Raw genomic sequence first — 23,484 nt, forward strand, 5'->3', positions numbered from 1 at the left:
TAAAACCATGAACCACAATGTAAAATGCACGTTTGGAGTTGACATGCAAATACATTTGAAAACACACAAAATCCTACAGTGTAGAAATGTTTATGATGACCACTAAAAAAAAACGAAACATGTAACTCACATTCAAATACTGACTTAAATTAAGTAGGTAAAAAAAGAAAAATCTGAAAATCTCTTTTGTTTATGCTCCACATAGAACAAGCACCACTAGCACAACAAATGACAAAAGAAAAGGAATTAAACTTAAAATAATTAAACTTAAAATACTGGTAAACTGGGAGTAAAGTTGGTGTGTCATCTGCAATGAAGAAAGGAGATAAAGGGACTTTGTGGTGGAATGAACAAGTTCAGGAGTGTGTACGGAGGAGATGTTTTGGTAAAAGAAAGCGGGATGTTCACGGGACTTAAGGAAGACTGAAAGAGGAGGTTCATAGATGTATTAATGAGGGAATGAATGTGGTTGCTGTAAAGGAAGATTCAGAAAGGAGGGTTTGATGGATGCCAACTATCTGCTGCTCCCAAATGGCAAAGACACTAAAGTCTAGTTTCCTAAAGGGAGCAATTCATTTTGACCTTGGCTGAATGTATTTAAGGTTGACTTTTGACTATTCAGTCCTAGAGTTAGTTTTGTGACATCTTATTACATTTATAGTCCCTTCCAAATGTGTTTATTTATGTAATTGTATCAGATACTTTGCTAAAAAAAAAAGTCTAAATTAAAAGTGCTGAAAATAAGCTTGAATGTAATTCAAAATAATTCGCAACAAAACTTAAAATATGTAAACAATTTTATTGTAATTTCACAAAAATTATTCACATATGGAAACCACAGACAAGACCTACCTCCCTCTTTGCTTAGATACAGCAATTCATAGTGAAAACAAGCAGTAGTGGTCATTACATTGACAAAAACAAAACAAAAGCCCAAAAGTCAATACCCAATACTTGGTTTGGAATTTTTGGTACAAATGACAAGACATCAATCATTTTAGTGTAGTAAACAAGAAAATGTAGTAATACTGGTGACTCCTGAAATTTTATTTTTCAAAATAAGGGAGGTAAAAGAGCTTGAAGCCTCTTCTTCCACGGACGGCACAGCAGATGTAGATCACATGATACACTGAGGGAGTACAAAGAGAGACATGTATTATAGAGTGCTATTGAAGTTAAAATAAAGGAGTGTGAAAAATGAATTTACCTCCAGGAATAAAGAGAAGAAAACCCGGAATAAAGAAGATCGCACTTGAAACACCTGTAAGAAACACAAAACAGCTCAATTTTTAGTATTTTAGCACATGGGTGACATAATAAAAAGGAACTTTATTTTGAACGATTCTTCTAGAACCTTAAAAATAAAATAATACAATACAATATATATTATATTATAGTATATTATACTAGATAGATGATGACTTTATTAATCCCACAATGGGGAAATTTCATATATCTGTGGCAGAAAAAAAACGACATTCAGAAATAATCTATATAACATCAAAAAAGGACATAAAAAATGACATTCATATTAAATAATTAAGAATATTAAATGATTTAAAATTATAATTACAATTATTATTGAAATTATTATCGAAAATGAGATTCATAATACATAAATAAATACTACTACTACTACTACTAATAATAACTATACTATATTATATTAAACTATACTATATTATATCATATTACATTATGGTATAGTATATTATACTATACTATACTATATTATACTACGGTATATTATACTATATTATATTATGTACCCATTACAATTCTGAATTTAAGGTTTTATAACTTAAAGTAGACATTTCGTATTTGTTTCCTTTTTCTTAAAAAAATGTCTATAAAAGCAAAATCTAAAAGAAAAAGACCAAACCCCATGCCGTTAAATGGAAAGTTCATTAGAAAAGCTAGGTGGTAAACATTTTAAACAAATCCATTACATATTCAACATCTTATGTGGAAATACAACATCAAATTGAAAGAGCTTTTGAGTTGTACATTCACATGTGTTTTTGTGGCTGGACACACTAGTGTTGTGTTGACATCATGAATGAATTGAAGTGTTAGATGCCTAACAAAAAAGCTCTTTAAAAAAAAAAGTCTTAAGCCAGCCAAACTAATGCATCAAAGAGAGTTCTGTGTCTTCTTGTAAAAGTCAGCTCAGATTTGAAAAAAAAAAACTGGTGAAGAGCAACAAGTGAACTTTGGCACTGAAAGACTGCAGTTCCCGTCAGGGTATAATAAAAACAAGATTACAAACAGCAGAACGCTGCTGAAGCTGAATGACAGTGAGTCAAGGTTTGACACGTTTGAAAGAACTCGCAGAAAACGTCTTTAAAAGACACAGATAAAAACAAATGTATGTGGTAACTTTTTTGTTTACTTACATAAATGTGCCTCCTAATAAACAGAATTTATTGTTTTTTGCAACAAAAAATGACTATTTTTGTTGTCACTTTAACTACAGGTCAATTTATCAAAAAATAAATAAAAAAATGAAATAAAAGAAAACAAGTTTTCCCTAGAATGCTTCTTCTTACCTGCATTTGGATTCAGCTGTATGACAATCCCAGTGAAAATCAAAGCTAAAAATAAAAAACATTCACATGTTAGTGTGTAGAAAGAGAATAATTTGCTGCATTGCCTTTAGAATTACTTTTAAAAGCCTTGCTTGCTATAAAAACAAAAAAATTTTGCTTTTTTATCTGAATTTGGTTGATCTGAGGACAAAGTCCAAGAGTTAACACTGAGCAAACTGAATGCTATGAAACAGCAGTAGAGATTAGAGCAGCCTGTTAACTTTGAATACACAAAAAGCCTTTTTTTTTCTTTTTTTTTTTAATCTGTTTTACTTTTCACAAATTTGACAAATCGATACGAATACGATATATAAAATATATATTAATTTTTTTAAATTAAATATATATAAAATTGAATTGAATTAAATCCAGTCTTTGTTAAATCAGGAATGTTGATTCCAATGGAAGTACCCGTATTTTCCGGACTATAAATCGCCCTTTTTTTCATAGTTTGGCAAGGGGTGCGACTTATACTCCGCAGCGACTTATATTAGAAATAAATTGAAATAAATACATTGTTAACCCTCCTGTTATGTTCATTTGTGAGGAACAGAGATGATGTTCCTGGGTCAATTTGATGTATGAGGTATGTTAAGTGTTAAGAGGATGTTAAGTGACTCAGAGAATCAGCGAACCTTTTTTTACAGTAAGATCTTGAAGGCTAACAACATAATATTCTATTTTCCAATGATTTCATAGATTCAGAAATGCAATAAAAATGACAACTGTTTCTACAAATACAGGATGAAAACAGAGTATTAATTGGCCAATGATGCTTCATGAAAGGAATAATGAAATAAGTATGAGAAAGAATTACTGTGAAATTATGAGATAAACAGTCTGCTATGATTGTGTCATATGAGTTTGTGGATCTTATTATATCTTGGTCTCAGATTTTGTAAAATAAATTTCCCGTCAAAATGCGACTTATAGTCCAGTGCGACTTATCTGTGTTTTTTTCTACTTTATAATGCATTTTTGGGCTGGTGCGACTTATACTCCGCAGCGACTTATAGTCCAAAAAATACGGTGTATAGCATTTTTTTCAACAACAAAATAAGAGCTATTCTAAATTAAAGTGATCCGTTTTATATCTGCTAAAAGTTGTAATTGCTATGGAGATGTTGGGAAATGTGGTAAAACGTGTCTGAGAGCAAAACAGGATTTTAAAATAATAAATAATAATAAATTTTAAAATTCCCTTTAGTCAGTATTTAGCCAGCCGTTCTTCTACTACAGACATAAATAGTACTTATAATGTGTGTATAAGATGTAAGGAGGGATGAAAACAATTATTTTGTACATGTTTAAAGTTGACAAATGGTATTTAGTAGAACTGCTTTGTTTTGGATTGTACAACTTTAGCAGTTATTGTGCTCTCATGTGGGGCTTTGTAATCATCCAACCGCTTTTACTTTACTATACTTAAGAAATTGGACCTTTTGCTTGAGATGATGATCAACTTCAATGACCCTTTTATGCTAATACTTCAGTTTTCTGACTCTTCTTTTTTCAAAGCTACATTAACAACTAAAAATATATATTTTCTCCTCATAATAAATATCCCTTCATGTACACACCCCATGCAAAATGTATAATATGAAGCTAAAGGCTGCATGAGCCCAATTGCATTTTTTGCATTGCTGGATAATCAGTTTTGGAGGGTGGATAAGAAAAATCTTAAATTATTACAAGGCTTTATCTATCATAATCTCAAATAATTAGTATCATTTATGACTGAATTAAACCCAGTCTCAGCCAATCTAAAACTTGCAAAATTGATGATTCCATAAAAGAGTGAAGTCAAAAGACTGTGATCAGTAAGAAATAAACTTTCTCCTTCTTTTATTTTGACTAATTGAGTTTAATCAGGTTTTAATAAACAGTGAAGTTCTACAATTGTCTTTTTACATTTTGTGGATTTATTCTTTCCATAAATAACAGTTTAGATATGAATTTGATTATTTAGTTTAGGTTTTGAGTTGCAATCAATTGTCAAATGAACTTTTTAGGAATAAAAGTTATAAACTGGAGCACTAATCTAGTTTATTTGAATAAAAATACAATTTTTTTTGTATTTATTAAAATGAAGCATTTTCAGGCTAGTGTTGCATTTGTCATTCATCACTTAGAATTTTAAATCCAATCCTTATCATGACTGTATGTGACCTCACTGTTGGGAATAAAATCTACATTTGAAAAGGAGTTAGAAGAGATATTACAAGCCATTAGTTATAGTCTGTTTTTTAACACTAGATTAAAAATAAAATAAAAAGGATATAAGAACAGGCACATTTCTAAGGTTAAAATCCAGCAGCTATACATTTTGTATTTTATTTTGAACTTAAAAAAATGCACTTGTGCCTATGACTCACCAACTCCAGTGATGAGGAGAAGGAATGAAGCAAGAACAACTCTTCTGTTTTTCTTCACCAGAGGATGCGACACCCACCTGAGAAACAGGTTTTTAGAGTCTCTCTCTGCTTCTGCTTCTCGGCGCGCACACAAGAGCGTCTGAACTCACCCACAGCAATGTGCAGAGAGCTGCTGGACGGAGCTTAGCGTGCTGAAAGACCACTGAGAACTGCAGTAAGACAGCGTGGCAGGGTCACTGTGGAGAGAGCACAAACCCATTTCACCACACACCCTTCACAAAGGCTGCTCGATCACTTAGATCCTGTTTTATCTTGCATGTGATCCCTGCTCTCCAGGAGCTGCCCTGCCCCCTGGTTAGGATCCACTTTGATTTCAATATCCCTCTATAAACTTTAAAGGCTGTTCACAAACTCTATAATTTGTCTGAACTCACGCCCACACCAAGAACATCCTCCTCAACTCCTTTAATTGTCTCCTTGGCCTGTTTTAGCACCACAAGGAGCAGAATTTTTAGTTGCTGTCGTTATTAGTGGCTGTAAAAATCACAATTGTAGGTCCTCTGAAACATCTTTTTTTTAATTCCTTCTTAGAATCCATCTGTCTAGGGACACATTCAATTTGTGTATTTTTGGTTTTGAGATGGTCATTTTAGGGGGGAAAAGCTTTCTTCTTTTGTGTTTTTTCATTAGTTTTGTACTTGTGCTTTGTTTCTCCTTTTCGAAATACAGCACAATAACAGAAACATTCCTACAAACCAAATAAATTAGTCACACTTTTTAAAGAAATAACTAGAAACAAATACAATAGAAACTCTTGAGATGTGAAACGCACCTGATTTTAAAGAAGTTATTGAAAGAAGAGTTGCCACCGTCTCTCACGGTGTCTTCATTTTCCAGATTCTAAAGAAAAAACACATATTAGTTATATATAGGTTAAGGAAATCTTTCTTGGCAAAACCTCAATCTCTGTTTACCTGGTACTTCAGGTTACTGTGTTCAGGCGAGCCGGTGTCAGAAGGCGAAGGATGTGTTTGAGGTTTGGAGAAACTCAGAGTGCCAAATGTCATCTCTCCTTCTCGATCCTTCTCCCTGCTCTTCCACCCCTCTGTCCCTTCATCAGACCCGGCTGTCTCTTCGTCTCCCTCCAACACAAAGGCATCATCGATGGTAAACTGCGTTGCCATGGCTACTGTGGTGAAAGCCTCTTACGCGTCCAGGTCCTTGAAGTTGGTTCTCACTGTAGTTCAAGGGCTTTCATTAGTGCTTCCGCTCCAGCAATATGTTACTTTCTTTTTATAATATGCATGGTAAAAATTATTTTTCTCATATTGTTTATCCATTTTGGAACAATGCAAACCCTCAAACGTTTAAAGCGCCTGCGCAAATTCTTTACATAGTTTCTTTAACCCGCAACAAAGTTTAGTCTATTTTTCAATTTATCATTAAATACACTCAAAATAAATAAAAGCAGTTGAGAAATAACTAAAAGTTAATAAGACGTAGTCCTATAAATAATGCAAGGCATTAGTTTAAGGGCTTAAATGTCGTTTGAAATGACCAGCAGCTAACTGGGTTTGATGACGGTCCGCTATTGTTTGTCCTCTTTCCGTTTGTCGACAGATGACCACCAGGAAAACCTTACTGTCTTCGGTAAATCTTTTCTCCAGCGAGGCCAAACTCCACTTCAAGTTGTTTTAAGGTTGTCACATGTCGGTACCGTTTGCGTTTACTCCTTCTACAACTGTTTGGGTGGCGAAAAAGGCGTTCGTTTCCCGGTGCGAAGACAATCTCAATAAGTTTGGACTGTTGCTCCACTGTCGCGCGACACTCGATTGCTCATGTCTGAGATTGCGCCCAACCCGTTCCCTTTAGGCTTGACCAGGCGTTTAATTGAGTGCTGTTTTGTCGATCGATCACAGTAAAGAAGCAAGACATGTTAAACTCCAGATTTTACGTTTTTAAAAACACATCTGCGGTGTTAGATAGAATTTAGTAAATAATATTTTATATTTGTTAATGAATAAAAACATAAACAAGTAAAAATCTTAATTAATGAATTTTGTTAATGCATTATGATTTTAGTCTTTCACAAAAATGCTCAGTGTTGAAGGATGATTATGTTTTTTAAAAGTGAAAGTTAATTAAAGTACTTTTCAACTGACGTTAAGACATATCTGTCAGTCATCGTTCAGTAATTATACAGCAATATACCCAATAGTCCAAATATAACTCAAATGGTGCAGTGCAACCAGTTCCTTAAAAAATGAAAATAAATCACATTAAATAAGGTCTTTATTTATTTGCAAACAATTTAATTAATAATGTAAATCTAACAAGGTCTTAATTTTCTGATTAGAAATTAAGCATCTTTGCTGCATTACAATGTAAAACATATTCCAAACAAACAAACAAACAAACAAATAAACCCATCAGTTTACATTTGGAGACCATTTTAATCCAGTTTAATAATCAAAACATCATGTCTGGCATTGAGAACATAATAAACTCTAATTTGAACAAAAATGGATACTTCAGTTGTTAAATTACAAAAAAAAACAGTGGTGCTCCAAATGATGACACAAATGTTCAATCTATTTAATTTGTACTCTATTAATAACAGAAATCTAAGCAAACACAAGCCTTATTTTAAACCAAAGAAACAAAAAGCTTAGACTGAATAAAAGAGAGGAGAAAATAATCTATTGTCTTAATGATAGGGCAAGTACAAATGAGAAGTCGTAACAATGCCTTAATTACAGCTTGTCTGATGCACAAATAGTAAAACATTTAGTAATCAGACATCTTAATCATTATTTTGTGTTGTTCTTAGAGGCTTGTTGTGAAGAAAAATAAAGTCAAGCATACTTGTGTTACATCAATATGAAGTGAGCATGATTGTTTAACTTTTGTTAAAAAATGCTACAAATTAATGCAAGATCAGTTATAGGCTACAGCAAGAGGCCAAAACAATTTAGGTGCTATGTGACTGTCCCACACAATGGAAGAAATGCAAGTAAACATGTATGACTGAGCACGAGAAATTTTAATTTGCTACAGAAACACATGAAAAACATGAGTCTCTAATAAGATTTTAGCCATGTTGTTTAGATCCAGCAACAACAGTGCGGTTTCCTTCCTACAGTATAACAGCTCTACACCCTCTTTAGGGTGTGGAGGGTTCGTGGGCGTTCGCTCATCCAGTCCATATGTGCTTTGTGGATTTTGAGAAGTCGTTCGACCGCGTCCCCCGTGGGATCCTGGAGGGTGCCCTGGGAGCATGGGGTCCGGGGAGCCTTACTGAGGACTGTCCGGTCTCTGTATGACCGGAGGAAGAGCTTGGTTGGCATAGTCGGCAGTAAGTCAGACCTGTTCCCGGTGTATGTTGGACTCTAGCAGGGCTTCCCTAATATCAACGGTTCTTTTCATAGTTTTTCTGGACAGAATTTTCTAGGCGCAGGGGTTTTGGTTTTGGGACCACATGATTTCCTCTCTGCTGTTTGCAGATGATGTTTTCCTGTTGGCTTCATCGAACCGGGACCTCCAGCATGCATTGGGGCGGTTTTCAGCCGAGTGTGAAGAAGCTGCATGAGGGTCAGTCAGCACCACTAAGTCTGAAGCCACATGGTTCTCGAGCACAGAAAGGTGGAAGTTTGCCATCTCGGTGGGTGGAGTGTCCCTGCCCCAGGTGGAGGAGTTTAAATGTATTGGGGTTTTGTTCACGAGTGAGGGAGGACTGGAGCGTAAGTTTGACAGCCGAATCGGAGCAGCGTTCATAGTTATGCGGTCGCTGTACTGGTCCGTTGTGGTGAAGAGAGAGCTGAGCCAGAAAGTACCTGGGGAGGTGTTCCGGGCATGTCCCACTGGGCGGAGGCTCCGATGAAGACCCAGGACAGGCTGGAGAGACTAAATCTCTCAATCGGCTTGTGAACACCTCAGGGTCACCCCAGAGGAGTTGGAGGAAGTAGCCGAGGCGAGGGAAGTCTGGGCATCTTTGCTTAGACAGCTGCCACCGTGAACCAGTTTCAAATAAGCGGAAGAAGATGGATGGATGGATATAATATTTTCCATTGGTTCATACAACATAAATGCTATAATAAGCAGAACAATTGAAAATCAACCCAAAAAAAGGACATGCATCTGTTTTCCTCTATGAAATTTAAGCAAAAATAAGTTTCAGTCAATTTGGTTATTTAATTGAAATGTGTTATTTTTGGTGCTCTCTACAAGGAAAATATCCTCCTTAAAATACTCAACTTAAGGGGAAGCACCATAATCCACATTTATAACACTGATGGTTAAATTTTTTTTTTACAAATAATACAGCTGTGTTTTCTGCAAACAAATTCAAACTCTCTTTTTTTATTGCCTATAACTTGGCCCAAGAGTCTGCTTCCCACACACCTCTCAGCAAAACCTCATTATGCAAAACACCCCAGGCAAAAACATTTCACTATGTAAATAGAAATGAGGCTGAGTGAAAGCGCTTATGCACCCTCAGCTAATTATAACTGAGTTGACCTGTCGTGACTGAGTGGGCATAATTGTCAGATAGCTCTGCAATGAAGCATTTATATAAAAAAAAAAAGTTATGCGAATTTCTGCAACTTAGTGCAAGTCAAAGTGATAAGGAGTAAAAAACAAAACAAAACAAAAAAAGTAAATCCTGGAGTGCAAATGGTTGCACTTAGTATCTTGTGCCAACATGAGAAACCATGTGATTTCCAACAAGTCAGAAGACCTGGTTTATGCAAACAAACATCTCTAAACCAACAATTACAGATCAGACTTTTTCAGTTGCAGTTCAAAGGAGCCTAGAGTCAGATGTGGAAACCCAATGAGCAGAGTTTGACTGAAGAAAATAGCTGGTGATAAAAAGTGGTGCTGCTGCTGAGTTAGGACCCGAAGAAATATAGACGCTGTGAGTTTTAAAAACGTTTTACTGCTCTTTCAATTGACAAACTTGTGACCTGAACAAAGTGATCTATTGCAAGAATTGATATTTACATTGTTTGAATTTTTTAAATTTGTAATATGAAACTGTTGAAGAATTGTACAGGTTGTAAAAAGAATGTTTAGCTAAATGATTGTGAATGTGTAAAAAAACAAAAAAACAGTGTATCAGAATAAAAAAAATCTGTGTAAAAAATCACTGCAAAAGTTGCACCACTTATTGATCTTAACCAAGGCAAGATGCCATTTCAGTGTTGAAATCAACCCAATCAGTTTGTTTTTTTTGTTTGTTTTGCAGATGGGAAGACAGGCGGTGCTCTTCATTTTGCTCCCGCTCATTTTTGAGGTAAACAAAAATGTGTTTCTTTTTTTTTTTTGCTTGTGTTTAGATCTTTGACTCTGCATTTTCGGTTCAGCTTTCTCAGTGCACACAGATCCAGACGATCCACGGCTCAACTCTGGTGCTGCCCTGTATGCATCCAGAAAGTGACTCTAATGGGATGGAAGTTTCTTGGAAATTCCAAGGTCGAGCCACAATTCTTCTTTAGATTTGTGGCACATGTCAGTTATCATTGTACATCCTTCCTTCAGACTTACAATTCTTATTTTATAAAATAAATAAATAAATAAAAAGTGCTCATTTTTTTATTTTTATTTACCAGAACAATTTCTAGATTAGATCTGACAATAAATAAGTAAATACATGTGCAGCTTCTATGTTTTGTCATTGAGTTACAATTTGTGGAAGACACCACCCTTTTAAAATGTTTCCCACTTAATTGATCTCAGACGTTTTGTGATAACAGAACAAACATTTTAAAATCAAGACTTGCAAAGAGGGATTTGCAACCACCTCTGGTATTTCTAAATTTACTTAGTAACCGTTTATATGTTTGTTTGTCAAAACAAGTGTTTGTGTTTTTCTGTGTGTGTTGTAATGATTGCAGGAGAGGTGATACGTCCTGTTCTTAAGCATGGATCGGCTTCATTTGCAAAACAAGGCCAGCTTGTTATTTCTCCAGTAACATTTAGTAGTGCAGGAGAATATGAATGTTTTACAAATGGGACGGATGTGGAGATAATGGGAAAATATAGTGTCAGAGTGATGGGTGAGACTTACCTCTGCTTTACCAACTATTCATATAACATTTTGTAATCATTTCTTTACATATCAAATACATTCCATAAAGCCTAAACAGGATCTGAAGCTAACTAACTTTATTTTCCCCCCTCCTGCTGTTTCGTTCTGAAGGATATTTTGAATTCTTTGTGAAGGTGACTGAGGGCTCCAGTGTGCACATACCGTGCTATCACCCGACTTCCGACCAAAGCAAGCCCAACGCACTGTGGTTTAAGGAAGAGGAATCTGGCAAAAGAACAAAGCTGAACACGGAGGATGAGTCGAATGAAAAGAAGAAAGTAGAGCTGCTCTATCCAGGTGATCCTGATCAGACCATCATACTCAGAGAAGCTGCTATGGAGGATGCTGGACTGTACACATGTGAAAGTCACAATGGAGGGAAGCACACCACCGCTTACCTTAGTGTGGAAGGTAGTCATCCCTTTTTATCTTTTATTCTCATTACACTGTAAAAAGCAAAATGATAAATATGTAGAAGGACACCTTTAAGTACCAATTCTTGAAGAAACTTTTTTCTTGACTTATCTTTAGTTCGTCCCACTGCACCGCCGCTGAAATGCGAAGGCTTTGATGAGGAGTGCCAGGATGAGAACAGCCGCATAGCCGAAGCTCTGCTGCGAGAATCCCTGACAGAGTTTTCCATGAATGTGTTTTCTCACCTCAGAGAACTCCAGCCTTCAAATAACTTACTCTTTTCTCCAATCAGCATCAGTGTGTTGCTCTCCAATCTGTTATTAGGTAGGAACAGTTCAGTGAGCTCTTTTTAGCAGAGATTTGAAAAAGTTTTTACTAGGTTTGTGTTTTCTGCATTGAAAATTAGTTTTATGGTGTCAGCTACATTTTATAAAGCTGTGGGGTCAAACAACTAGACAATGAGCTGCTAAATTATTTGACTTTTGCTGTATATGACATCTATTTTTTTTACCAGATATTATCAGCATTATAAAGTTAAAAATGTGTATAATGATTTAGAATTCTTTTATTTTATAATGTAACGTAAATTAATTGAAGTGGGTCAACAGCTTTTGAAGAGGACATTTAAAAAAACAGTAAAAATAAGACATTTAACAAAGTTTAGGTCAACTACTTTTACTTAATATGTGACAAACAGCAGTTCTGTTTTAGGAAGCAACTCTGAATTCACTGTCGAACCCGTTTCGTTTTTGCTTTTTAAACATTTTATGCCAAAGAGCTTCAATTCAGGACTGATAGTTATAGCAGCTTTGGTAAAAATAAGAAGAAAAACACAAAAATCTGGCAAAAGCATCTGAAGAAATGGAAACAATTATTTATGCTCAAACCTTTATAAAAACCTGAATCCTACAGAAACAAGATTAAACATTTTGTGTGTTTAAATGTAGAACTTCTGAACCCACAAAAACTTCTGAAATGAAAGGAGAAAACATATTGGTAATGAAGAAACCCAAAATTAAAAAAACAAAAAAACAAAAACAAGACTTCCTTTATTTTAAGAAACAACCTACAATATTAGGCACAAATGTTTAACACCCAGTTTTTTGGATAATGCATGTTTAATTTATGAATTTTGTGTGATTTTGCATCTTCAGGTGCCGGTGATGACACCCGCAGAGCCCTTCAGAGTGCCATCTTTGTGCCTCATGATTTCAACTGCATTCACTCTCAGATGAAGAAGCTGAGAGAAAAGATGAGCCAGTCTTTGCAAATGGCATCCCAGATCTATTATAACCCTCGTATGACTGCATAGTAAACAAGAAACAAGAATGCCATTTAAAATGTCAAGAGATGCAAAAACATTTTTAGTGTTTCATTCCTTCAAGTCTAATTTTTTCTTTTTCCCTGTTCTTCAGAAATGAATCTGAGTGAGTCTTTTACAAACCGGTCCATTCAGCACTATGAAGCAAAGCCTGTACAGCTGCTGGAAACCCCAGAGGAAAATGCATTCATGATAAACAGCTGGGTGGCCAACAAGACTAAAAACAAAATCACACATTTGGTGGACTCAGTTCCACCCAGCACGCAGGTGATCATACTCAGCGCCGTCTCATTTGAAGGTAGGGAGAATCCAGATCACTTCCACTCGCCACAACAACAGCAAGATTATTCCACATATGGCTAAACATTTGTATGTACAGTGAATATTGATCACTCAGTGACTGCTGTGTTTTGGGGGGCATCAGGTCTGTGGCACAGCAATTTTAAGTTGAAACAACAAAAAGAATTCTTCACAAAACTGGATGGGGATCTCATAAGTGTGCCTGTCTTGTATCACCCAAAATACCGGGCAGTTGCAAGAACTGTAGCGGAGCTGAATGCACGGGTGAGGATCACTATTCATTGATCTTTTGGCAAAATTACTTACTAATTATTTTGGATATTTAGGGAAATAACATAATAATTACATCAGTTTATAGAAATCCTACAATCTTTATGAATTAGGTTTAAATAGAGCATTATACTTTATCCAACGTAATTTGACATTTACTCACCAATGCAAAAATGGGAAAACAAAGAAATTCATTTGTGTAAGAAAAGTCACATTTGGTTATTTGTGTGTCCGACTGCTAAAGAGTGAGTTGCTTCTGTTCTATGGAAAAACACTTGTCAGCCAGTTGGGATATCTGCAGTTTGATTCACTGCCCTACTTGACAAAGCGTCAGAAAACAGACTGAATCCTAAGCTAATGAGCCTCTGTGCATGACTGAGAAGACAAATAGTTTTTGCTGAAATCTACAAGGAATTAACTGCAGATGCTCTGCCAAAAAAAAAAAAAAAAAGATTATTTCCTCTTCTTTTTGGAGGAGACACTGCGTGCAGAAATTAGTGGAAAAAATAGCAAAGCAAGACTTAAATATTTTGCTGTTAGTTTGAGGACGTGTTTAAAGGCCCGCTCTGATCATCTTTTGTTCTAATACTCAAAGCATTTCATGTGGTCTTTTAATTATGATTATGCCGTTTTCAGGCAAAATCAAAAACCTGTGTGGTTTTCAGGACATAGTTTCTGCAGAGCAGCAGGAGTTCATTAGAAATTTGCCACTGAGTTGTGGGTGGATCTGTGGGAGCGTAGTAAGCCTGCTCCCATTTCCCATCATCATCATTTGTTTACACTCTCTCCCTCTAGCTTACAGCCCGTCACAACCCGAACCTAACATTACTGGTACAACAAAAATGGAGAGCAATATTACAGCTATCCAGCCGTACAGTTCTCAGCCAGATGCCAGCTCAGACAAGGACAACAAAGACGTACATGGGTCTAGTTGTCTGCAAGCAGCTGTATCAGAATGGAGAGGAGCAGAAAGCTTGTGGCTTGCCGTTTCAGCAACTACACCACAGCTACAAACTTTTTCCAATGACACTTTTTCATCTGCTCTTGATTCTGCACAATTTGAATAAAGAAATAATAAAAAAATCCAATTTTAATCCTAATTTTCTTTATATGTCTCCTCCATCATGAAAACAATGCCACGACAGCATGTTAAAAACACCAAAAATGTGATTTCCATCAGAGGGGGACTTCAACAAGTCGTAAATGTCAGAAGTGTTACTTGTTGGTTGAAAAAAAGAGCAGAATTTGCTTCAGCTGTTTGTGTACCATATCATTTTATTTATTTAAGTTATTTTTTTAAATTGAATTGAGCAAGGAAACACATTTTGGAGTAAAAATTACCATTTGGTTGTACATTCGAGCAAAGTTTCTTATAGTAACTTTTAAAAGCTGCATAACAAATATTTTGAAGAGATCTGTCTGAACGGATGTTTATGAATAAAATAGTTTAATATGACTTTAAATAACCTCCAATTTGTTTATAGATTATATGAATAGACAGAAAGAAATGGATGTAATGAGTGAATATTAGCTATGTGTTACCAATGAACCAAAAGTGCTCCTGTGCAGTCCGAGCTGTGCTACATTCTCATTTAAACCTTTGTACTTCACTCATTTAATATGCTTTTTTACGTAAACAGGTGGCAAAGTTGTCCCTCACAGGTGACAACAGTCTGTACATCCTTCTGCCTCGCAACAACAAACTAACCGAGCTGGAGCAAGTGGAGGCGAGCATGACGGACTCATCTGTGCGTAAAATGATAGAGCAAATGAAAGAGGCCTCTCCAGAGCAAATTGAGATGACTCTGCCGCTGATCAAGCTGGATGTAGAGTCAGACATCAAGATACTTATGATGAAATTAGGTTGGTTCATCTTCTATGCTTTTCTCTTTCTCACTCTGTGTAAAGCACAGGCTTCTGCTCCACTACTTTCAGTCTGTATAATACTCCCCAGAGCCTCTGAGGACTTTTGGAAACATGTTTTTAAGATGCTCTTTGATCTTTCTGAATTTGATTCCATGCCCTTGACTATCCCCTCCTTTCCCTCAGGCCTTTCATCACTTTTCGAGGGGGCCAACTTGTGCGGCCTTTTCCCTGGAGAGAGGGTGGTTCTGAACAGTGCCAAGCATAAAGCCTTCCTGGCACTGACTGAAAAGGGAGTTCAGGCTGGGGCTGTCACCAGCGTGTCCATTTCCCGTAGCTTTCCTGTTTTTTCTGCCCTGCGACCTTTCGTCCTGCTGCTGTGGAACGACCAGGCAGATGTGCCGCTTTTTATCGGCAGAGTGACCGAGCCATAAAACATGGAAAGGGAATGTTTAATCCAGAAAGAAGTCTCAGTTTTTACTTGATGAGTCAACAAACATTGATGTGGATTTTCTTTAACCACGACAAATAAACATGTAAATGCAAACGCCGAACGGCATCTGTCTTATGACTAAAAGGCAGCAGTTTCCAATTGTTTTTGCAAATAGGGGCACATTTTGTGTAGACAAATGATTGAAGGCCAACCATTCAGCCTGCAGTCTTTGAACCCTTATAGTAACATTACATGCAAATGAAATATTTAAAGAAAATATTTTTGTAATATAATATTATATTATTGTGGGATCTTTTTCATTTACTCACATAGAACAGAATTATACCTAAAAACATTTTTTCCATTTTTTACAAAATTACTGTAAATTTCATATTTGAAGACCAGAAATAAACTAAAGAAAAAGTCTGTCTGGAAAAAATAAACAAACTTTTGTCAAAATTCAATCTAGGTTCATATTATATGGTATACATTTTATTTAAAATTAACGTCTAAATGTAAATTGAGTGAACAGGAAAATAAGCACAAACCATTATGATTTTGATCACAGAAATAGATAAATGTGTTCTTCATGTTGTTATCACACGTTTACATCGGCTGGTAACAGAATTTAGCCGTTCACAATCAAGAAATCGTAGTTCTTAGAAGGTGCTTGGGACCACATTGATTTTAAGACAGGAGCCTGCAAGCTCGTAGAAATTTGAATGTGGGCCCCATTTGGCCCAAGAGCCGCACTTTGGACATGCCTGCTTTAAAAAGTCGAGCACAAAGACACATTAGGTAAAGGAAGACAGACGGCCACTGATAGCTTCAGTTTATTTTGCAAAGTAGTGACACGAGCCAGCCACAGGATGGCAGCCATACTGTGGGAATCGACACGGACAATGAACACACAGGGACAGCTATCATGACTCCCCCCCCCATCTCGCTCCCCATGTCAGCCCTCCCGCTGCATCATCACCACTTACGCTGATTTAAGGAAGACGTCTCAAAGTCTGTGACAGTAAAGGTTTTGTTTGTCAAAGCAAGACATTGCTTTCATAAAGCACAGCAACTGAGCAGAAATACCCTGAATTGTCATCTTCACAAAAACAAACACACACAAAAAAAAGCACTTTAAAATCATCAGAATGATGTGCAGAGGCTGCACCCCCTTTTTCATGCAAGCAGAAGGTGATTGCTAAACATGCAGCGGTATTGCGGATAAATATAAGCCAAATGGGTGGGGGTGGGGGGTGTTAATAGACAAGAATCAGAAAACCTAATGGTAAACAACAGATCCAGAGACAGAAATGAGCAACCATCCAGCTATAAACAGGAGCTCTATTAGAATGCTGTCATCCAGCAAACAAAAGGGAAAATAACTCGGCAGGTGACCGCCGATACAAACAACACAAACTTGTTGTTTTGGTTTGATTATCTCACTGCTGACATGTTGGGAGTTCAAATATGCATAGAGAAAGTGCAGAACAAGCCCAACATCCTTTTTCCCATCCCCACATTTTAAAGGTTTTTGACGGAAAATATAGTTTAAACCTCTTCAAGCTTTCATGATACCCTTTTTAAAACTTAACCCAGCACTGAGGGGTACCATAGCTGCAGTCAAACATTCACAAGGTTATTGAAGGACACAGCAGGATATGAGCAGCTGGATTGATTCAGTAGTTGGAAAGCTCTCAGAAGTTGGCGGCATAAGTGGGTTTTTGTGTGACTGAGTTCTTCAGACAAACAGATCTGATTAATTTTGTTTTTTGCACACATTTTATGCACAACCTACATCCAGCTTAATAATTGTGCAACTTGATTTAGTTGAATCTAGATCTAATAGATTTAATTACCCAGTATTTCTAACAGATTAGGAGTAGAGGGATCAACAGAACATCAACTACAGCAGCCATTTTCATCCTTTTCAACCTTATTTTGCTTTCTTCTTCTACGTCAAAGTGCAGCCATGCTGTTGATATTTTGGGGACTTTATGTATAGACACAAGCAGACTGATAAAATTCATAGTGTTTTCCAAATAAGGATGTAAACCATTGACTTGCAGGAAGAAAATGTTGGATCATTTGTCTGTTGGAGCAGAACTTGAATCACGTACGGTGTGAACTGCAAATTTTCTTTAATGGAATGGGATTCTGAATTATAAATGGTGCGACAAAGTACAGGAGTGTGCAGTATATCCAATCCACTTTGTTCTTTTGTTTGGAATCAAACAATCAAAAGGAGCAGTCAGACGTTGTGGATCAGGACATATTTCCTTGCTGAGATCCCCGCGGGATTGGGACATGCCACGTTTCTGACAGCCTGAAACACTCCTGAGCCTTGTGGCGGTCGCAAGGAACTTCTTTATAATCTCGTGTCAAACGCTTTTTCACACCTCAGTAGTTAAGGAGTTGGACATAATAATATTTTTTTTGAACAGGACATGAACAGAATACAGACAAACACAGAACTGCACACACAGAAAAATGTAGGCACTCATATTTCACAACCTCTTCAGCCGCACAAACACACATGCTGACAAATTACCGTTCGACAAAAAGGTGGCAGATCACCACAGACCATAAAAAGACAATACTGAAAAAGTAAAGGTACCAATCCACCAAATGGATCATATTGTGCTTTACAGTATAACATGATGTGCTGTTTTGTATCCGATTGACAGACACTAAAACAGACTTCTGGACAACATTCCCACTCCTGCAACTACAAGTCACATTATGAGTCACAAGGGTGCACAGCTCGATGACACTCCACGACCTTTGAGCATCTGAGCCTCAAATCGGCCTATTAGGTGTCAAATTAGGTGAGTATGAGTGACTTCCACAATACGGTGACGTTTTACCACGATTTGTAATGTCAACGCTTTAATGACATTATCATTACAATTTTGTTTACCTTGGAAGGAAAATATAGCCAGGTTACAACTAATTATGATTAACATTAGTATATATATTTATACTAATACTTTGTGTTGTCTTTTTAATTGCACTATAGGATTAAATTTTCTCTTTTTTGTTATTGCATTATTTATCCCTCGTCAGTTCACTGCAATTTGGACTTCATCAACCATCATTCAGTGAGACAGCTGTGTGTGCGTGTGAGTGTCTTTGTTTGGATCTGCGTTTGGCATCTTTTAATCCGGCTTGTCGGTGCTCGGAGCTCCTTGCTGAGTGAGAGTGTGCCAGTATTCCACTTTCTTCCCTTTGTTTTTGAGGCACTCAAACCAGTGTTTGAGTCTTTGTCCGCTTGCATTGATGCCCAGCTCCACTCCTCCTGCAAGGATGGAAAGAAAGAAGCAATCAGAGACGACAGGTAGTTGTTGTATTGTGAAAGAGATGGTTCAGAAAAGGAGGCAGCAATCAACACAATCAAATAACAGAAAAAGTACATAAGTAATCAAATGGAAAAAATACTTTTTATTTTTATAATATGTTTTTTTTAAAGTATATATTTCACATCTGGTTGATAATCACCAACTAATAAGTCATTTTCATTCAGTGTAATTTAGTTTAGTATATTTTAACATATCACAATCTAATCGAAACAAACGCATTTTCCAAATACCAACTCTAAGAATCATAGTGTAAAAGTACAAACAAATAATGTTAACTGCTGTTAAAAAACAAAACAAAAACAAAACTTCTAACTTTGGTCAAGTGCAGGACTGGCACAAGGGAAATCGGGGTTTGATTCCCAGGAGGCTTGATAAGCTTCGTCCCTTTGCATTACTGCCTTACTTTGTAGCCACAAGGGGGCCCAAGTCTGGGTCTCCCCAAACCACCTGTGCAAATCAGTGAAAAGCAAATTTGCTGTGGTGACCCTTAAGCTATATGGTGGAAGGTGTATGCATTTACATCTATTCAATTTAGTTTTATTTATGTAACTTAATAGTACAACACAGTTGTCTCAACGGGCATTTCTAGGTCTAACTACCTAAAAAGTAAAAAAAAAACAATAATGGATTAGATTTATTTGCACTTTTCCAGACGCTCCAAGCGCTTAGAATGTGTCCATTATTCATTCACTCTTCATTCATTCTTGGTGATGGTAACTACTATTGTAGCCACAGCTGCCCCGGGGCAGACTGACAGAGGTGTGGCTGCCAGTTCGAGCCTATGGCCCCTCCTCTGACCATCACCGGGATCATTCATACACCTTCACACACCAGTGGAGCTGCACTGCAGGCAAGGGGGGTGAAGTGTCTTGCCCAAGGACACAATGACAGTGTTGGCTGTCGAACCACCGACCCTTCGATCATTGGACGACTGCTCAACCGCCTGAGCCACTGCTGCCTCACAATCTCAAATCTGCAGGATCCAAATATGAGTCTGCAGCTTTAGAACGATAAATAGGTATTTCAAATATATGCAGAGTTAATTACTACCTTTATTAAGATAAGGATGTAAAGTTATGTTTCAAATTTATAAGATCAGCCAAACGGAGAATTCTTATGTTTTTATATTACTTTTTTGGTGGAGCATGATGGGAAAAGACAGTGGTATAATCCTAAACTAACACCTGTGTGGACATTTCTAATTTGACTTTTTCATGTTAAAAACCAAATATGAATAAAGGTGGTTTTCAAAATGCATGTGTCAGATTCAATACTGGTTTCTTGCAGTACCTGGCTGTCGTAACACCAACCAATATCTCATTAAATTCAAATTTTTCATTTATCCATTGAACCATTGCCACAGGCCCTTTGCCTCTTGGCTAAAGCAGATATAGAGATACATTCTAACGAAATAAGATGGAAATAAGTGTGACACAAAAGAAAGGGGAAAAAAGCACAAAAATTAGATGGAATACTTCATATAAAATAAAATATACCTGGAGAATTACAAGTTCTATGAAGAGTTATCTACTAAAGGAACACGAGGCTGCTGCCAGCAAAGTAGAAACCAAAATAACTGAGGTGAGAAGAAATGGAGGTGATGAAGCTGTTGGTGATGGAGCCACATGACTGGGAGATATCTGTGCTTGTCACACTCAGGTCAAAGCTAAGGTTTCCGTGGGCTGCACAATCAATAGAGCATGGTATTAAACACAGTACTTTGGTTGTTCTGTCTCTTATCAGTGTCGTAAAAATGACAACGTGACCAAACAAGACTTGATAGGTGATCTGCAATTAATCTAAACTCTGAACTAAACACTGACAAAGCTGCCAAAAATTGTATTACTAAACTATGATGGATTATTAAATAAAATCTCTTGACAGTTTTAGGGTATTTTCATTCGAATTTTTAGCAAAAATAAGCAGGACAGGTGCAGTTATCACTGCATGCCTGAAGCCAATCTAAACCAGCCGACAGTTAATAGCAGAAAATACTTTGTCACCCAGTCTGTGCACCTCCATATCACCCTCATCCCCTCTGGACGTTGATCGATGGAGGATTCTTAAAGGCTGCAGACAACTCCTGGCAAAGAAATGATCAACCATCTAGACACATGTCGTAGGACAGAAGAAGAATGAGAATCTTGGGGCCAAAGGATGTGACACACAGGAGTCATTGTTGACATCCAAGTTGGTAACATGGTAAACATCCTAAAGAATATCCTCAGCATTTTTCTATTTGACATTAAAACTTATTGAGCTGCATATATGATCCAGTCCATCAGGCCAGCAGGTTAACATAATTTTTTTTAAATGAGAAAGCGAGGTTTAAAACCTCAAAGAATTAGCATCCATTCGACACAATCGTTGCCTAATTTCTGATCAGTGGAACATCCCTGACTCCCCACACCTCCTAACTCTCTGGAAATGTGTGTGGATGCAAAAAGAATATGATTTTAAAAAAGTAAGCATTGGTGTTCCTATTTCCCTGCTAAAGAACAGTAAATGAACATATGAACGTTTTACTCATGATCGAAATATGCTGAGCAAAGATACAGTAATGAGCATGTTTGAATGTTTGGTTGTAGATTGTAATGTAACCAATTTTTAAATATTTTTTTTAACTTCTGCCACACATTTACTGATCTGTCTTTCATTTTTTGGACCAGGTTTGCTTTGTTGCAAGTCTCTCTCTCTTGCACTGTTCTTCTTTGCTGTCTAATTGATTCCTTGACTGCCTGTCACATTTATCGTCATTGGATTACCCCTCAGGGTGCAATCACTTAATTTCTACCTTCATTTCCACCTTCATTTCCTAATGCTGGTTTCAAATGGAAAAATAGGTGAAGTCCAGGGTGTTAAAAAGTGATGATCCACAGCGATAATGGACGCCTTAAAAAGAAGTTCCAGTCACATGGCATAAATGTTCTATATCACTGCGCCGGCTTCCAACACAAACTTTTGCTTCATCATCTGGCCAAAAACAAGTGGTAAAAGGTTGAAATTTTTTCTCTGAACTGATCAGTATATATATCGCTTTCCTTTGCCGCTGCAGTCGAGGTCGGTGCCGGTGCTGTGCCGATATACGTTTCCCCTGCCTGAATTTGTTTCCCCTGTCTTGATTTGTTTCGTAGCACCTGTATTTTTCCCCAATAAGCGTAAAATAAAGGTACACTTTATAATATACTTTATTCTGCGGCGTTTGGGAGTTTATAGTAATATTTGTATTGTATTCCACATATTTTATGTGAAACTAAAGCTTTTTTTTGTAAATAAACAAAGAAAAAAAATTGCTTTTTTTTGGCAAATTTGGAATAAGAAACATGACTGATGAAAGTGACTTTGTTATGGAAGTATTTAACAATAGACAATTAATAAATAGTTGTTGCTTCTACTGCAAATTATCAGGGGGCACAGAGTCTAGCAGGCTGGATCAGCGGCTTGACAGAATTCTTGGCCCTTTCATTGTTTTACGCAAAATATGTGGGGAAAAAATTCAAATATGATATAAACTCCCACATGCCCCAAAATAAAGAATATCACAAACCTCCACCTTCTTTATACATTTTTTGTAGCAAAATATGAGTGCTAGGAAACAAGCCAACAATACCAGACGTCGTGCAGTAACAAGGAAAACAAATTGTGTCAGGGGAACAAGAGAAACCACCACGTAACAAATAGTCTGCGTCTTTACGTAAGAAAAGCGATCTAAACCAAAAAATAAGAAAAAAAGTACTAAAAACTGACTGAATATTTATTTCTTTTGTAAATGACCATGGTATAAGTGGGATAATGGCCTTCGAAGTGTACATTTTCAGAAATTATAATGCGCAATTCGCGTCTTACAGTTCAGGCTTCCATGGTGTCTGTTAATTTCTGATAATGCATACTTCATTGGCCATTATCTCTTCTTGCTTGTCTTACATCCCCCTTATTGCATTGGTAGTTTAGTTGTAAATTAACTGTTCAGTATTAAGTAACAAAAAACAGTCTATTTTTACAGTAGCACGGTCACCATGCTAAGTTTTAATGGGTCTTATCTGTGTTAATTTTGCGTGTTCTCCTCATGGATGTGTTGGTTTTCTCAAGGGACTCCCAAAACATGCCCTGTAGCAGGAGTGCCCAATACGTCTAAAGATGTGTGGGTAGATTGCAGGCCATCAAAAATAAAAAAACTAATAATAGATGATAATATATTTTTAAAATATATTGCCGTCAGCCAATCATCCTCCTTGCCTTGAAGTACAGCACAGTGAATGGACTTGATTGAGAAGCCAAACAGTCAATCTTTCATCCTCTGATACATACGTCACTACACGTCACTACACGTCACTACACATGCTTGTTCCCAAAACTGAGTGCCATGCTCCTCTTGCAGATATGTTTTTGTCCCCTAAACTTTAGAAAGGTGTGAGAGTTCAGCATCGGACTCCTAACTATGCTTGTAGCTGCTAATGTGCCTTCTTTTTTCCC

The 23,484-nt window shown here is 36.8% G+C and overlaps 3 protein-coding genes across 3 annotated transcripts in view; 1 reads left to right on the forward strand and 2 right to left on the reverse strand.

Moving 5' to 3' along the window:
- Window positions 1-779: 779 nt before the first annotated feature.
- Window positions 780-6,814, reverse strand: tmem134 (transmembrane protein 134). Its single transcript, XM_004065755.4, has 8 exons — window positions 6,606-6,814; window positions 5,938-6,200; window positions 5,796-5,863; window positions 5,113-5,199; window positions 4,964-5,040; window positions 2,550-2,594; window positions 1,208-1,261; window positions 780-1,129 (listed from the first exon to the last, which is right to left on the reverse strand). Exons 2-8 carry the CDS (start codon window positions 6,145-6,147, stop codon window positions 1,047-1,049), a joined length of 624 nt encoding a protein of 207 aa, XP_004065803.1. The 5' UTR covers window positions 6,148-6,200; window positions 6,606-6,814; the 3' UTR covers window positions 780-1,046.
- Window positions 6,815-9,745: 2,931 nt separating this feature from the next.
- LOC101169766 (plasma protease C1 inhibitor) lies at window positions 9,746-15,773 on the forward strand. Its single transcript, XM_004065756.3, has 11 exons — window positions 9,746-9,881; window positions 10,212-10,259; window positions 10,330-10,438; window positions 10,861-11,022; window positions 11,166-11,465; window positions 11,586-11,792; window positions 12,623-12,766; window positions 12,884-13,087; window positions 13,214-13,353; window positions 15,000-15,222; window positions 15,409-15,773. Exons 2-11 carry the CDS (start codon window positions 10,212-10,214, stop codon window positions 15,654-15,656), a joined length of 1,785 nt encoding a protein of 594 aa, XP_004065804.2. The 5' UTR covers window positions 9,746-9,881; the 3' UTR covers window positions 15,657-15,773.
- A 697-nt stretch (window positions 15,774-16,470) lies between these two features.
- Window positions 16,471-23,484, reverse strand: part of LOC101154838 (double C2-like domain-containing protein beta) — a 50,042-nt gene continuing 43,028 nt past the window's right edge. Inside the window, exon 11 of the mRNA XM_004065859.4 lies at window positions 16,471-18,950. Coding sequence (XP_004065907.1) covers window positions 18,811-18,950 — 140 coding nt within the window. The 3' untranslated portion in view covers window positions 16,471-18,810. The remainder of the gene's footprint in view (window positions 18,951-23,484) is intronic.

This window comes from Oryzias latipes, chromosome 1 (assembly GCF_002234675.1).
Source record: "Oryzias latipes chromosome 1, ASM223467v1".
Taxonomy (NCBI): Eukaryota; Metazoa; Chordata; class Actinopteri; order Beloniformes; family Adrianichthyidae; genus Oryzias; species Oryzias latipes.

Bases quoted from the DNA above. Each gene is read 5' to 3' on its own strand.
- tmem134 (XM_004065755.4), bottom strand. From the start codon at position 6,147: ATGGCAACGCAGTTTACCATCGATGATGCCTTTGTGTTGGAGGGAGAC. The intron at 2,595-4,963 runs GTGAGTCATAGG...TTTTATTTTTAG, and splicing joins TCTCCTCATCACTGGAGTTG to CTTTGATTTTCACTGGGATT. The intron at 1,130-1,207 runs GTAAATTCATTT...GTACTCCCTCAG, and splicing joins TCTTCTCTTTATTCCTGGAG to TGTATCATGTGATCTACATC.
- LOC101169766 (XM_004065756.3), top strand. From the start codon at position 10,212: ATGGGAAGACAGGCGGTGCTCTTCATTTTGCTCCCGCTCATTTTTGAG. The intron at 11,023-11,165 runs GTGAGACTTACC...TTCGTTCTGAAG, and splicing joins ATATAGTGTCAGAGTGATGG to GATATTTTGAATTCTTTGTG. The intron at 11,793-12,622 runs GTAGGAACAGTT...TTGCATCTTCAG, and splicing joins GCTCTCCAATCTGTTATTAG to GTGCCGGTGATGACACCCGC.